The sequence below is a fragment of the Stegostoma tigrinum genome, chromosome 14 (genome assembly GCF_030684315.1).
Source record: "Stegostoma tigrinum isolate sSteTig4 chromosome 14, sSteTig4.hap1, whole genome shotgun sequence".
Classification (NCBI taxonomy): domain Eukaryota; kingdom Metazoa; phylum Chordata; class Chondrichthyes; order Orectolobiformes; family Stegostomatidae; genus Stegostoma; species Stegostoma tigrinum.
In genome coordinates this window covers 5,143,686-5,160,114 of record NC_081367.1, presented here as the reverse complement: position 1 = coordinate 5,160,114, position 16,429 = coordinate 5,143,686, and the positions used below count along the sequence as shown (strand labels likewise).

Below are 16,429 nucleotides of genomic sequence, written 5' to 3'. Positions count from 1 at the left end.
ACTGATTACCAATTTTGTGCAAAGTATTGAAGTGACACAATGTGAGCTAGCACCATCTGCACAAAACGTAACCACACTTTACAATATGAACAATTACTATACCAGAACACAGCGTCATGTTACAACTGTGATCAGAGATAATGGGAAATGCAGATGCTGGAGAATCCAAGATAACAAAGTGTGAAGGTGGATGAACACAGCAGGCCAAGCAGCATCTCAGGAGCACAAAAGCTGAAGTTTGGACCTAGACCCTTCTTCAGAAAGGGAGATGGGGAGAGGGAACTGGAATAAATAGGGAGAGAGGGGGAGGCAGACCGAAGATGGATAGGGGAGAAGATAGGTGGAGAGGAGAGTAGGGGTGAGGAGGGGATAGATCAGTCCGAGGAGGACGGACAGGTCAAGGGGGCGGGATAAGGTTAGTAGGTGGGAAATGGAGGTGCGGCTTGAGGTGGGAGGAGGGGATAGGTGAGAGGAAGAACAAGTTAGGGAGGTGGGGATGAGCTGGGCTGGTTTTGGGATACAGTGGGGGAGGGGAAGATTTTGAAGTTTGTGAAGTCCACATTGATACCATTGACACAACCTTCAAAATCTCCCCTTCCCCCACTGCATCCCAAAACCAGCCCAGCTCATCCCCGTCCACTTGTTCTTCCTCTCACCTATCCCCTCCTCCCTGCTGTGTTCACCCAGCTTCACACTTTGTTATCATGTTACAACTGGCTGGTGACTTTAGAATGAAGGGACATAATCACAGGATAACGGTGGACCTCTTAAAACTGAGATGAGTAAAAATTAATTCACTAAAAAGATGGTGAATCCTCTCCCTCAGAGCTGTGGAAACTCAGCCAGTCATTCAGCAAGTTTGAGATGGAATTAATAGATTTCTGAAGGCAAATAAAATGAAACAATCAAGAACAGGCTAATGGCAGGAGATCTAGAACCATATGGTAGAATTAATGGGCTGAACGACTTTGTCTTTGGGTGGGGAGGAGGGGGAAATAAACACGGCTGTGAGGAGCTGTTCATAGATGCTGCTGTGAGTTCTGAATGAAGTCAGTAAGGCACGAAGTCCGCCGCTCAAGCAACTGTTGAACAGATGTAGGTCATTTAGCCCGTTAAACCTGTTCTGCCACTCAATCAGCTGTTATCTGATCAGGGATCGAACTCCATTTTCTTGCTTTTGCCCATAACCCCCTTGCTTTTGATTTGCAAAAAATCTGATCTGATTGGAAATTTAGCACTGCTGAATTTGCAGAAGAGAAATTCAAATTTGGATGGAGCAAGTAATATAAGCCCTGGTGAGTGTATTCTCTGGAGTTTTGAAGAATGAGAGGATCTGACTGAAACTTACAACATTCTTGCAAACTATGATAGGGTGGATACATTTGTTTTCCCCCAGGCTGATGACTAGAACCAGATAACTAATCTGTACCCATCTCAGGAACAGCAGCAGTCGCTGCCGTTGTCTTTCTATGCGAGAAATGGTTCATGTTTCATAAGCAGCACTGGCTCAGGGCAGCTGGAAGCGGGTAGACCGCAGGAAGAGGGGGAAGGAAGGGGCTCGAGGTCATTGGCGCTGGACAGAGGAAAAGGCTTATTTCCCCAATTTGGCAGAGTACATGCTCACCCTTGCTCTGTGGGATCCAATGCTGGGAATCTGAATGATTGAAGGTCTTCAGATCCAGACGTGTAGTAGCTTTCATCCTAACAATCAGGATGACTCAAGTAAATGAGGGAGACTGGTGACCAAATTATAGACTGTTTTATTTTGATAATATATTACTGACTGACTACTTTTCAGAAGAAGGGGCTGAAGTGACCTCTTTGAACATTCCCCTTGAGTCCAGAAACTTGAATTTCCACATCAGCTGATGTGTGAATACATGCGAATGGATGAACACAGAATTGAATACAAAGTGGGTGTAATGATCTCCTTCATTTCCACTCTCCCAAATCTCATCCTCTGTGCCAGAAGACGCATTTTATTTCCAAAGTTCTCCGATAGGCTCCTCACCAACTTTACTGATGGTTTTCTTCACCCGAGACAGTATTTCCTGGTGTAAATCTTCGACACTTTGAAGAGCATCTAACTTCTGTTTCGATAAAAGGAAATTAAGGAAGTTAAAACATCTCTAATCTAACTGGTCAGTGTCCCAGCAGATGCTTTCAATGTTATTCCCTGTGGATGACATTGCCCACCCACAACCTAGCCAATTATTTCATTTTTTGTTGAACAGTACAAGGCCCCAAGAAGAGAGACAGTCACTGATGAACCACTCCTCCCTTCACAGAACTATGATCCTTGCCTTCTCTAGAATTTTGAAAAATAAGAGATGATCTCATTGAAGGTACAGACAGGGTAGATGCTGGTAAAATGCTTTCCCTATCAGTGAGACTAGAACCAGAGTACAATTTAAAAGTAGAGGGGATGCCACTTTGGTCCATAATGCAAAGAATTTCTTTTACTCAGAGTTGTGAACCTATGAAATTCTCTACCACAGAGGGCCGTGGAGACTCGGTCTTTGTGCACGTTTAAAGTAGAGATTGACAGATTTCTGTAGTGTACAGGAATGAGTGGATATAAGGCAGTGAGGTGTTCCAGACATGCTGCACATACCTTCCAGTTTAAGGTCTCATCTTTCATTAAATCTTCAAACTGCTCAAGTACTGACTCCTGGAAGGCAAAGTTTTCATACCGCTCGTTACCATAGCCCCCTCGCTTCACAGCCATCGAAGGGTGAAGATGAAGAAACAGGATTACATCAGGCTTTGGAATACCTATGTCTGGTTGTTTGCACCATTCCAATGTGAAATCCTATTTTGAGGAAACAAATCAGTTAGCATTAGTCATGAATGAAGAGATGATCAGCTTTAAAAAAAACACCTTTAGCACACAAAATAAGTGATGTCCTTACCCCTATTTTTATGGCAGCTAGTTTTGGACTCTCCCACAAATAGAAATGTCTTTCTACATACCCATCAAACTCACATGTCATATTAAAAACCTCTATCAGATTACCCTTCATGAAATCTTGCAAAGAAGCTATTAAAATACAACTTTTTCTTCTTTCAACTAGTTTTATATTCCTTAGTCTTTGCATTCCACGGACCACCCCCCAGGTTTTCAGTCAGCAAACTGCAGGTCAGTCAACAAAATTCCTAGGTCCTGACCATAAACAACATCAGTAATTATCACATCATTGTTTTTGAGAGCTTGCCACATGAAACTTGGTTACCATATTTCTCACATTATAAAATGACATACACTTCATTGGCCATGAGGCACCAGTTTTTTGGAGGAAGGAGGCTAAACAAATGCAAATCTTTTCTTTCAATCAGTAACTCTCAATTTTTCTATTTTTCCAAACTTTATCGAAGAGTCTATTTGTAAAATGCAAGGTTGCAGGGACAGACTAGGAGGAGGGTGGGATGCTCTTCAGAGGGTCGGTGTGGTCTCTGGGCTTGATGGCCTGCTTCCACACTAAGGATTCTGAGATATTTGGTATTTACACAGTGTAAAGTCAAACATAAATGATTAATTCCAACATAGGCATTCTGAAAAAAAAACAAAAAACTGAAAATCTGAAATTAAAACAGAAAATGTTAGACATTTGGCAGAATCTGTGGAGAGTTAATGTTTCAAGTCCAGTGCAGATTCCTGCAATTTGTGTTTGTTACAAGGTTTTTGATTTTGGATGTGCCAGGAAAAATGGGAAGAATTGTCTGATTGTCCTGGACTTGTTGATACTGTTCACAGGCTCACTTACGCTACTTACTGGTTTCGCACTAGTGAATGCAACTCCAGAAAATGCATATCTATCCACGATGACAGTGACCCCTTGTTGTAATTTTTGTTTAATGTGTGGCCTGGAACACAGAACAAGTGAATACACTCCAACAGTCAGCACAGTCCAATCATACCAAGCAAACACATATTAAACTTTTTCATATGGTTATTCTCTATTCAGAAGGTGTGAAGCTCCTTTGCTTTCATCATCATGTTATACGTTGGTTCAAAGATGGACTAATAACTGAGAGGTCTGGTCTAATGCTTTGGAGATGCAATTTAAATCAAAACGCACCCAACTTCTGCTAAGAAGGCTGAGTCAGTGATACATCTCAGTCTCCTGTTGAAGCCCCCAAAAAGGAAAGCAAACAAAACTGATTGGACTCAGAGATAATGGGAACTGCAAATGCTGGACAATCCGAGATAACAAACTGTGGAGCTGGATGAACACAGCAGGTCAAGCAGCATCTTAGGAGCACAACAGCTGACGTTTCGGGCCGAGACCCTTCATCAGAAAACGGGGATGAGGAGAGAATTCTGATATAAATAGGGAGAGAGGGGGAGGCGGACTGAAGATGGATAGAGGAGAAGATAGGTGGAGAGTATAGGTGGGGAGGTAGGGAGGGGATAGGTCACTCCGGGGAGGACGGACAGGTCAAGGGGGCGGGATGAGGTTAGTAGGTAGGAAACGGAGGTGCGGCTTGAGGTGGGAGGAGGGGATAGGTGAGAGAAAGAACAGGTTAGACAGGCAGGGATGAGCTGGGCTGGTTTTGGGATGCATTGGGGGAGGGGAGATTTTGAAGCTGGTGAAATCCACATTGATACCATTGGGCTGCAGGGTTCCCAAGCGGAATATGAGTTGCTGTTCCTGCAACCTACGGGTGGCATCATTATGGCACTGCAGAAGGCTCAAGATGGACATGTCATTTAAGGAATGGGAGGGGGAGTAGAAATGGTTTGCGACTGGGAGGTGCAGTTGTTTATTGCGAACCGAGCGTAGGTGTTCTGCAAAACGGTCCCCAAGCCTCCGTTTGGTTTCCCCAATGTAGGGAAAGCCACACCAGATACAGTGGATACAGTATACCACATTGGCAGATGTGCAGGTGAACATCCGCTTGATGTGGAAAGTCATCTTGGGGCCTGGGAAGGGGGTGAGGGAGGAGGATTGGGGGCAGGTGTAGCACTTCCTGTGGTTGCAGGGGAATGTGCCGAGTGTGGTGGGGTTGGAGGGGTGTGTGGAGTCGACAAGGGAGTCACGGAGAGAGTGGTCTCTCCGGAAGGCAGAGAAGGGTGGAGTTGGAAACGTCTTTAGTGGTGGGGTCGGATTGTAGATGGTGGAAGTGTCGGAGGATGATGCGTTGTATCTGGATGTCGGTGGGGTGGTATGTGAGGACTAGGGGGGTTCTCTTTTGGCAGTTATTGCGGGTGCGGGGTGTGAGGGATGAGGTGCAGGAAATGCGGGAGACATGGTCGAGGGCGTTCTTGACCACTGCAGAGGGGAGGTGGGGAAGTTGCGGTCCTTGAAGAACGAGGACATCTGGGCTGTACGGGAGTCGAATGCCTCATCCTGGGAGCAGATGCGGCGGAGGCGAAGGAATTGGGAATAGGGGATGGAATTTTTGCAGGAAGGTAGGTGGGAGGAGGTGTATTCCAGGTAGCCGTGGGAGTTGGTGGGCTTGAAATGGACATCGGTTTCTAGGTGGTAGTCTAAGATGGAGACAGAAAGGTCCAGGAAGGTGAGGGATGTGTTGGAGATGGTCCAGGTGAACTTGAGGTTGGGGTGGAAGGTGTTGGTGATGTGAATGAACTGTTCGAGCTCCTCTTGGGAGCATGAGGCGGCACCGATACAGTCATCAATGTAATGGAGGAAGAGGTGGGGTTTAGGGCCAGTGTAGGTGCGAAAGAGGGATTGTTCCACATAACCTACAAAGAGGCAGGCATGGCCTAGGGCTACAAAGAGGCAGCCCAGCTCATCCCCGCCTGCCTAACCTGTTCTTCCTCTCACCTATCCCCTCCTCCCACCTCAAGCCGCACCACCATTTCCTACCTACTAACATCATCCTGCCCCCTTGACCTGTCCGTCCTCCCCGGACTGACCAATCCCCTCCCTACCTCCCCACCTATACTCTCCTCTCCACCTATCTTCTCCTCTATCCATCTTCGGTCCGCCTCCCCCTCTCTCCCTATTTATTTCAGAATCCTCTCCCCATCCCCTTTTCTGATGAAGGGTCTTGGCCCGAAATGTCAGCTGTTGTGCTCCTAAAATGCTCCTTGGCCTGCTGTGTTCATCCAGCTCCACACTTTGTTAAAACTGATTGGGCAACCTAGCATCAGGTTCAGAAACTATAGAGGCATACCAAATCCAGTCAATCTTCAAAGTTTAGAGTTACAGAGCTGCACAGCATAGAAACAGACCCTTTGGTCCAACTCACCTAGGCCGAACAATATCCTAAATAAATCTAGTCCCATTTGGCAGCATTTAGTCCATGTCCCTCTGAACCCTTCCTATTCATATACCCGTCCACATGCTTTTTCAATGTTGTAATTATACCAGCCTCCAACACTTCCACTAGAAGCTCATTCCATACATACATCACCCTCCACATGAAAAAGTTGCCCCTTAGGTCCCTTTTAAATCTTTCCCCTCTCACCATAAACCTATCCCCTCCGGTTCTGGACTCCCCCACTCCTGGGAAAAGATGCTGATAATTTACCCCAACCATGTCTTTTTGTCATGACTTTATGATCTTCTCTAAGGTCATCTCTCAGCCTCCAATGCCCCAGGCTATTCAGTTTCTCCCTGTAGCTCAAACCCTGGAACCCTGGCAACTTGCTTGCAAATCTTTTCTGACTCCTTTCATGTTTTACAACATTTTTTCTATAGCAGGGAGACCAGAACTGAATGCAGTATTTCAAAGAACTCTTACCCACTATGGACAGGACCAAAATAATACACAAAATCCCCTCCAAAGACTGCAACAAACATTACATTGGACAGGCAGGAAGAAAATTAGCTACAAGAGTACACGAACAACTCGCAACAAAAAGACACAACCAATAAGGTTTTGGAGTAGATTTGTAGCTCGGGTTGTGGGTGTTGTGGTTGGGTGGCTCACCGAGCTGGTTTGTCGTTCCGCAGATGTTTCATTACCATGCTGGGTAACATCCTCAGTGCAGCCTCTGATGAAGCGTCGGTGTGTTTTCCCGCCTGGCTTTTGAACTCTGAGGTCTGTTGCGATGGATTGCCTCACTTCTGTGTTTCCTCTGTAGTGGAATGTATATGGGGTCAAGTTCAGTGTGTTTATTAATAGCATGCTTCGTGGAACGCCAGGCTTCCAGGAATTCTCGTGCCTGTCTCTGCCTAGCCTGTCCCAGGATCTTGGTGTTGTCCCAGTCAAAGTCATTGTTCTCCTTGTCCATGTGGATTGAGATGAGTGAGTATTGATCATGTCTTTTTGTAGCCAGTTGGTGTTCATGTACTCTTGTTGATAGTTTCCTTCCTGTTTGTCCGATGTAGTGTTTCTCGCAGTCTCTGCATGGGATCTTGCAGATGACATTGGTCCTGTCCATGGCGGGGAGTGGGTCTTAAGTTCGGGTGAGCACTTGATGTAGGGTTCATGTGGACTTGTGTGCCACCACTGGACATCAGGGTGACATCTTTTCCCAGGAGTGGTGGAGTCCAGAACTACAGGGCATACATTTAAGGGCCAACACCAAGATCCTGGGACAGGCTAGGCAGAGACAAGAACGGGAATTCCTAGAGGCCTGGTACTCCACTAGGAAAGCCATCAACAAACACACAGAGCTAGAACCTATATATACTCCATTGTGAAGGAAAACCTTAAGTGAGGTAACCCAGCTCAATGGACACCAGAGTTTAAATATAAGGCAGGAAAACACAACAATGCTTCTTCGGAGGCTGCACTGATCACCCATCACGGTAATGAAACATCTGCAGAACAACAAATCAGCAAATCAGCTCAGCAAAGCCCTTTACATCAAGGCAGTATTTGTCCAAGTATGGCAACAAGCAGCCCCAACTGAACTGCAGTCAATGGAAATGAGGAGAATCTCTTAGTGCAAAGAAAGTAGTTGTGGTTGTTGGAAGCTAGTCATGAGCCCCAGAAACTATACCAGAATTTCCTCAGAATAGCGTCCTAGGTCCAACCATCTCGAGCTGCTTCATTAATGATATTTCTTTTATCATACGATCAGAAGATGCTGTATGATTTGCACATTATTCAGTTCCATCTACAGTTCCTTAGACAATGAAGCAGCCCATCCCTAAAGGCAGTAAGGCATGGATAAAAGGACTAATAAGTAGCAAAAAACAATTCCATCACACAAGTACCAAAGAATTATTTATCCATTGCTGAATCTCCCCACTATCAACAGCCTGGTTGGGTGGTGTTACCTTTCAACCGAACACTTAAACAGATTTACTGTAGCCACAACAGCAGGTCAACAAAGGCTGGGAACTCTACTCTTAATATACTCGTGTCTACCCACTTGCCTGGATGTGTGCAGCTCCAACAATACTCAAGAAGCTTGATACAATTAAAGAGAAAGTAGCCTGCTTGAAAGAGATCCCATCCACCACTTTGAATGTACACCTCCTCCACCTCTGATGTACAGGATGGCAGCAGTGTGTACCATCTGCAAGATGCACTGCACCAATTCACTAAGGTGAGCCAGTAGCTTCACACTCCTTACCTTAGCTCTCATTCACAAATTTTTTATGACTAAACACACAGTTGTTTTTCTCAGTTGTTCGCATAGTGCGATTGCAGTCTGTATCTTCAGTGCTGCACCGAACTGCTGGTCAGCTTCAGCTATTGTTGCGTGAGGAAAGTAGGGTTAGGTAATAAAGGGAAAAAAAATAAGCTGGGCACTGACTTGATGATCCTAAAATAAAATTAATTTAATTTAATTTAATTTAATTTAATTTAATTTAATTGTTTAAAATCTGAGACAGCAATGAGGGGGATTGCAGACACAATTTCTTCATTGCCCAACCCCCTGCCATTTTCAGTACAGGTAGCTTAGACTCACTGTCGATGGAGGGAGACCTTTCTGACTAGGTTCTTTTTAAATGTACCAACTGCACTTTTGACTTCAGTCTTGTATATTTTTTTTTAAATTTGCACTTTAAAATTACAATATAATAGCTGGCTTGTGAGGAGTCCAGTCCTGGAACCAGAATAGGACAGCATGCAGTTTATTTTCCCCATGCATAGGATAAGAAAGTCGCTGACTAGGCAGCATTTATTGCCCATCCCTAATTGCCAAGAGGGCAGTTAAGAGTCAGCCACATTGCTGTGGGTCTAGACTCACATATCGGCCAGACTAAGGGTGGCAGATTCTTTCCCCAAAGGACTTCAATGAAGCAGATGGGTTTTTCTGACAATCAACAATGGATTCATGGTCATTAGGCACTTATTTCCAGATTTTTAAAAAACTGAGTTCAAATTCCACCATCTGCCATGGCAGGATTCAAACGGGGTTCTCAGGACATTATCTGGGCCTCTGGGTTGATAATCCAATGACAAGACCACTGAGCCATTGCCTCCCTCTTAGTTTAAAATCTGAGATGGTGATGTTCACTTGATACAGCGGTTTCTATAGTTGAAATATTTTACCTAACCATTAAAAGAATACAATCTGAGCCCTGTATTGTGTTATTTCATGGTCAGGCTTAGTACTTTTGTTAATTAAAATACAGTTTTGTACACTGCATATGCAGCATACTACATAATTGAGATTTAGCAAGACAGTGGAGAATGCGTTACAGATTAGATAAAATGCACACTTCAGGACTAAGCTTATAAAGTTTTATAAAATGAGGAGATGGATAGGCTGAATAGGCAAGGTCTTTACTACAAGTTGGGGGAAATCAAAAACTAGAGGGCATAGGTTTAAGATGAGAGAGGAAAAACTTAAAGAGGACCCGAGGGATAACATTTTCATGCAGTGTGAGTATGGAATGAGCTGCCAAAGGACGTATTGGGGGTGGGTACAATTACAACATTTAAAAGACATCTGAGTAGGTATATAAATAGGAAGGGTTTCGAGCGATATGGGCCAAATGCTAGCAAACAGGACTACATGACATTGCAATGTCTGGTTGGCGCAGACGAGTTGAAGTGAATGGTCTGTTTCTGTGCTGTATGTCTACGCTCTGACATCACCTGACAACCCATGACTACTACCATCTAGGAGGATGTGAGCAGCAGATGCACGGGAACACAGCACCTCTAAGATCCCCTCCAAAACACACAATGATTAGCTTAAGCGAAGGGGAGGACTTTCAAACAGACTAAAGTGTTTGAAAAGACAGTAGATCCCCAGCTTAATTAAATTCACTTAAAGGGAGTAACTAGCTTAATCTGGAGAGGCATCATGACAGGGGACCTCAGAACCATGGTATGCCCCTCTTGTGCAATGTGGGAAACAAAGGATGTTTCCAGTGTCCCTGACAGCTACAACTGCAAGAATTGTGTCCATCTGCAGCTATTGGTTAACTGTTTATTGAGCTGGAGCTTTGGATGCATTCACTGTGGAGTATCCACAATGCTGACAATGTATTGCACAGCATGTTTAGCGAGGTAGTCACACCACAGGTAGGAATTACACAGGCAAAAAGGGAATTGGCGGCCATCAGACAAAGTCAAAGGCTCAGGAAGAAAGGGCAAGAGTCCCCAGTGGTCATCCCCCCCTCAAACTTTAGATCCTGTTCGTGGGGTAGTGTGGCCTCTCAGGGGACAGCAGTTTAGACGGGTGAAATACTGAATATATATTTCACACCAGTATTTACTATGAACACAGACATGGAAGCCAGGAAATTTGTGGAAATAAATAATGATGTCTTGAAAACGGGATGCTGGAGGTCTTAAAGTGCATAAATGTTAATAAATCCCCGGGATCTGATCAGGTCTATCCTGGGCCGTTGTGGGAAGCTAGGGAAGAAGTTGCGGGACATGTAGCAGAGATATTTGTAACATCTACAGCCAGAGGTGATTGCCAGAAGACTGGAGGGTGGCTCATATTGAAAGACTGAAAAGCTGGGCAACTATAGACTGGTGAGTCTGACATCAGTGGTTTCTAAATTGTTGGAGGGGATTCTGAGAGAAAGGATTTATATTCATTTGGAGAAGCAAGAATTGATTAGAGGTAGTCAGTATGGCTTTCTGCGTGGAAAATTCTGTCTTACAAACTTGATTGAGTTTTTTGAGAATGTGACCAAGAAGATAGATGAGGATAGAGTGGTAGACATTGTCTACATGAAGTTAGTAGGGCCTTCGTCAAGATTCCACACGAAAGACTGGTTAGTAAGATTAGTTCATACGATATCCAGAAAGAGCTTGCCAATTGGATACAAAATTGGCTTGACGGTATGATTGAGGGTGATGGTAGAGAATCGGTTTTTGGACTGTAAGTCTGTGACCAGCAGTCTTCCACAGGGGTCAGCACTGGACCTGCTGATGTTTGTCTTTTTGCAAATGATTTGGATTAAAATATAGGGAGCACAGTCAGTCAGTTTATAGATGGCACTAAATTTGGTGGTACAGTAGAAAGCGAAGGAAGTTATCTGAGAGCATAACAGGATCTTGATCAGCTGGGCCACTGGGCCAAGGAGTGGCAAATGGGATTTAATTTAGACAAATGCAAGGACTTACACAGTTAAAGGTATATTCCTAGGAAGAGTTACCAAACAAAATGAGCTTTGGGTGCCGGTTCATAGTTCCTTGAAGGTGGTATCGCAGGTAGGCAGCGATGTGAAGGTGGTGTTTGGTATGCTAGTCTTTATTGGTCAATGCTTGGAGTATGAGTTGGGATGTCGTGTTACAGCTGTATAGGACATTGATTATGGAATACTGCGTTCAATTCTGGTCTCCCTGCTATAGGAAAGATGTTGTTAAACTTGAAAGGGTACAGACAAAGAGTTAGTACGATGGTGCAGGGATTGGAGTGTTTGAGTGATAGGGAGAGGCTGAATTGGCTGGGGATGTTTTTCCTGGAGCTTCAGAGGCTGAGGGGTGACCTTATAGAGATTTAGAAAATCATTTGGAGGCAGCGATAGGGAGCATAGCAAAGGTTTTTTTTCCAGGATAGGGGTGTCCAAAACTAGAGGGCACAGATTTATGGTGAGAGGGGAGAGATTCAAAAGGGACCTAAAGGGAAAATGTTTCATGCAAAGGGTGGTGCAGTTATGAAATGAGCTGCTCGATGAGGTGGTGCAATTACAGCATTTACAAAATATCTGGATGGGTATATGAATTGAAAGGGTTTAGCAAGACATGGGCCAAATGGGACTAGATTAATTTAGGATCTCTGGTCAGAATGGATGATTTGGACCAAAGCATCTGCTTTTGTGCTGCTCAACTCTATGACCGTATATCACTATTTCTTCACTGTCATTTGTCAAAATCCTGAAACTCCTTTCATAATAGAACTGGATGTACCTACACTGATGTCTACATCCTGTAAACATAAAAGAACTGGGTTCTGTATGTCCATATCATAATCAATTCCAATAAGACTAAAGTTGAAGGTGGATGATGATGATAGAGTGATGATGTTGTTGCTTCGTAAGGTTATTTTGACCTTGGTGTTTTTGAAGAGATGATCTAAGGCAAAGGTGCTGAACTGACTACTGAACACAACTTAAGTTTTTGTTAAAAGTTGGAACAATGGAAGCAGCCTTTATGTGGCCAGCTCTCACAGACCAGGCTTTCTAGTTTTTTTATTTTTAAGCAGCAGAAGCCTTTTGGGTATCAAAAGAGTTGGGAGCTTGAGGGATTGATTCCTAGCTGTTATTTTCTCTGAACCTTTTTGATTTTTTTTCCACCTGGACTAGAGAACTGTGTGTGAGAATCTGCGTCTGAATTTGCCCTTTTTGCCAAAGGCTGTGTTTATGGGATTTTGCTATATTGGAACAGTTAATTATCAATAGATACTGTATCCAATATTTGGTTAGGTTTTCCAATAGTTAAGTTATTATAAATTCCTCTTTCTCCTGTTTATACTTTAACTATAGCGTTTAGATAAATTGTGTTTTGCTTAACATCGAGTAGCTTGACCAGTCACGTTGCATCTGGAACATGGCACTTAAATATCTACTTTTAAAATAAGAAAAACTTAGGGTCTAGGTTACCTGTTTAAAATATTTTGAGGGGATCTTGTCTAGTCTGGATCCCTAACAAACTTGGAATTCTACAATTCCAAGTTGGGTTTAGGATTGTTGGACTCAAAGGCAGCGAGTGGTGGGTGTTAGTATCTTATGTTTCAAGTATTGAATTTGTTTGGTTTAAACAGGGTATGCCTAGAGTACTTTCTGGGGGTGGAAGAAGTTGTAGGATTGAGCAAAAACTCCCATCATCTAAAATACTGGACAAGACCCTGGACTTACCTAACATGTAAAATACTAGACAAAATCCTGAGCCCAGGCTACAACAAGTGCACACAGAGCCAGGTGATTTCAGTCTAATATTCTAGTCTGTTCAGCCTGGAATTCCACTCCAAAAGAACAATCAACCAAACCTGACGTCCTATACCAAAAGTAACCTTTGCACCTCGAACCACCCCGCACAGAACGGTTTGGAGCCTACAGAGATAACAGACATTCAATCTCAATCAAAATCCATTCACACATACTCTGAACTATGGGGAAACCAACTGACTTCAAAAGGGAACACAGGAAGCACTTTGGCAAGCACAGATTTGGTGCAAAGATAAGGGCCCACAATGAGTGTCACTGCAGGCCTCATTTCACCTGAAGCAGCTGTCCACAGACAGCCTCCAAGCAATGATCCCCACAGCTAACCCCAGGAGGCGTTCCAGGAAGCTTACCCAGAGAGCGTTCCAAGGTGTAATCCCCAGACACGCTCCAAAGTGCTACTCCCAGAAATGGTCCAAGGAGCTAACAGCTAATTCCAGCAACTATTTCCAAGAGCAATTGCAAGAAGGGGAAACCTGAAAGCAATTCCAAGATCCACCAACATAGGCCTGTTCCAAACCAGGGAACCAACAGCAGCAGACCTAAGAACCAACAAACATTGAAATCCACCAAGTTGATGAACACAAGGCCTCAGAAACATCCTGAGGTGAAAACAGGACTGATAAAACCACCAGAAAGTAAGGCAAACCAACTACTTACCTGATAAATCCAATATGCACACTACTGCATCAGCAGACTCAACCCAGGCAAAAAGCCTGTACAGTCCGAAGTCTTCATTCCGTCGCCAGGGACAGCAAGCGGCAACAGCCAATTGTACTTCAACATTGCATTTTCCTCAGTGGTGAGCTTAAACTCCAAGGTCCCCAAACCTTTTAACCTAGCTAGCAGGGAGGGGAAGGTGGGGGTTGATAGCACATGGGACCCTAAGGGTAGGAAGCTGCATTAAAGTTTCTGTGATTAAAACAGTTGTTTTTAGGTTCTAAGTGTTTAATCTAGCTAATTGTATTACTGCCATCCATATAATTGTTTGTGTCAATTTTCCTATCTATTGCATTTGCCTGCATTTCTTGTATTATACTTACCTTTTGTATTAAATAAATGCAGAGATTATTTTGTCCTGAAACGCCTGTCTACTGCCTTCTTCATTTTACAGTCCCTAAATAAGTCCAGTGTCTAGAACCAGGGATCTGAGGGTGATTCAAACCACTTAAAAATCAGAAAACAACTGACTGCAAAACAGAACCCTACAGAATGGCAACAGAAGGGAGCAAGACATTGGCAGATGGAATGTAATGTAGTAGAGGGCGTTTCAGAAGCAAAGTCTCTGATGGAGGAGAGGATCTCCTATGTGTTTAAAACGGTCAATACATCAGGACCAGGACGGGAGAAATGCATCACACAGATCCGCAGTGAGAAAGGCAAGTGAGGTGGCAAACAGAGGAAAGATACAGAAACTGGATAGATTGTCTGCAGTACCAAATCACCGAAGCCAAGAGTAGTGAACAGACCATAAAGGAGAAGACCAGCCATCTGGGAAGCAAGTTAAAGTTCAGGAGTAGCTAAGGAACATCCAGTCAGCCTTTTAACAATTCTGTTTCAAGTACTAATAGTGTTTAATCTAGCTAATAGTATATTTAATTGTATTATTGTCCTCTGTATAATTCATTGTGCTAATTTCACTGTTAATTGCACTTACCTCTATTTCTTATATTATAGTTACCTTTTTGCATTGTAAGTAAACGCAGAAATTCTTCTGCCCTGGAACACCTCTACTGCCTTCTTCATTTAATCTTCCCTAAATATGTCCAGAGTCTAGAACCAGGGATCTGAGATAATTCAAACCAGCTAAATTCAGTGAATTACTGATTGCAGACCAGAATGCTACAAATGTAGTAGTGAATGTTTGGATGCTTAGAGTCCATGCAATGTATATGTACTATATTGCACTATAGAGTAAAATTAAGGGTTTTAAAAATGAAACTATCTTTGTACATTGATGGGCTTTTTTGAGGAAGTGGTGTGATGATGCTGTCACTTTGAAAGGTTATTTTGCCCTGGTTTTTTTAAAAAGAGATGTTGTAAGGCAGAGGTACTGAACTGGCTACTAAACATGACATAAGAAAGCAATTTGTGAGGCCTTGTTTTTTTTTTAAGAAACGTTGGAACAATGGAAGACCCGGATTTGGCCAGCTCTCACAAACCAGGCTTTCTAGTTTTTTTTAAAGCATTAAACAAGAGAAGCCTTGAGGTCTCAAAAGAGTCCGGAGTGTCAGTGAATGACTTCTAGCTGCTATTCTCTATGATCCTTCTCATTTCTCTTTCCCTCCTGGATTGGAGAGATGCAGGTAAGAACCCGTGTCTGAATTTGCCTCTTTGCCAAGGGATGTGTTTATGGGATGTTATTACACTGGAACAGTCGATTAACAATCATTAGTAATAGATAATTACTGTATCTATTATTCAGTTAAGTTTTCCAATAATTAAGTTATTCTAAGTTCTTCTGCTTTATGATTACACTTCGATTATACCACATCTGGAACATGACACTTCTCATCTACCTTTAAAATAATAAGTTAGACTATCTTCTTGAGGAAGTCTGGTGCATAACAACAGGAATTGGATGCATCACTGCTCTAAATGGGTATTTTTAGCCAACCTATGTTCCCTCCCGTCCCTCCTTCCACGTACAGACACACACACAAAGAATTCATTCTGTGTCGAACTTTACGTTCCCCTAAACATCAAAGTCCTTTACACTCGTTCCCATCTGTTGGCAGCAAACAGCAGATGCACAGAGTGATCGTCGAAATTACTCGTATTCTTCAGGTAGGAGCTGATCAGGCCGCCGATTCCGGTGCTTCTGTCTGAAAACAACAGGCAGGGACAAATGAGGCAGGAGCAGCGCCAATATGCTCTGAATCGACAACATGGGAGGGAGGACATGGTGCAAGGACGCTTACCCGGGAATTGCAAGACCTCAGTGGCATGGCCCTCCGCCTGCAGAGCCTGTTGTAGCTTCCTGCACTGGGTGCTTTTCCCGGATCGATCTATTCCCTCCAATACCACTAAAGCTCCCCGCTTAGCAGCCATGTTCCACAGCAATGTATTCACTTCCCGCCGAGACCCGCCAATCATTTACTCGCGTCTCGCTGTGGATAGCTGATTGGCTACTGCACGTTCGAAAACGT

The 16,429-nt window shown here is 43.7% G+C and overlaps 1 protein-coding gene across 1 annotated transcript; it reads right to left on the bottom strand.

Moving 5' to 3' along the window:
• Positions 1–646: 646 nt before the first annotated feature.
• Positions 647–16,365, bottom strand: dtymk (deoxythymidylate kinase (thymidylate kinase)). The gene is made up of 5 exons (XM_048542216.2): positions 16,202–16,365; positions 15,997–16,105; positions 3,774–3,864; positions 2,615–2,812; positions 647–2,090 (listed from the first exon to the last, which is right to left on the bottom strand). Exons 1-5 carry the CDS (start codon positions 16,329–16,331, stop codon positions 1,980–1,982), a joined length of 639 nt encoding a protein of 212 aa, XP_048398173.1. The 5' UTR covers positions 16,332–16,365; the 3' UTR covers positions 647–1,979.
• Between the last annotated feature and the right edge of the window lie 64 nt (positions 16,366–16,429).

Bases quoted from the DNA above. Each gene is read 5' to 3' on its own strand.
- dtymk (XM_048542216.2), bottom strand. From the start codon at position 16,331: ATGGCTGCTAAGCGGGGAGCTTTAGTGGTATTGGAGGGAATAGATCGA. The intron at 2,813-3,773 runs GTAAGTAGCGTA...TCCTCAAAATAG, and splicing joins CATTCACTAGTGCGAAACCA to GATTTCACATTGGAATGGTG. The intron at 2,091-2,614 runs GTATGTGCAGCA...TTATCGAAACAG, and splicing joins ATGAGACCTTAAACTGGAAG to AAGTTAGATGCTCTTCAAAG.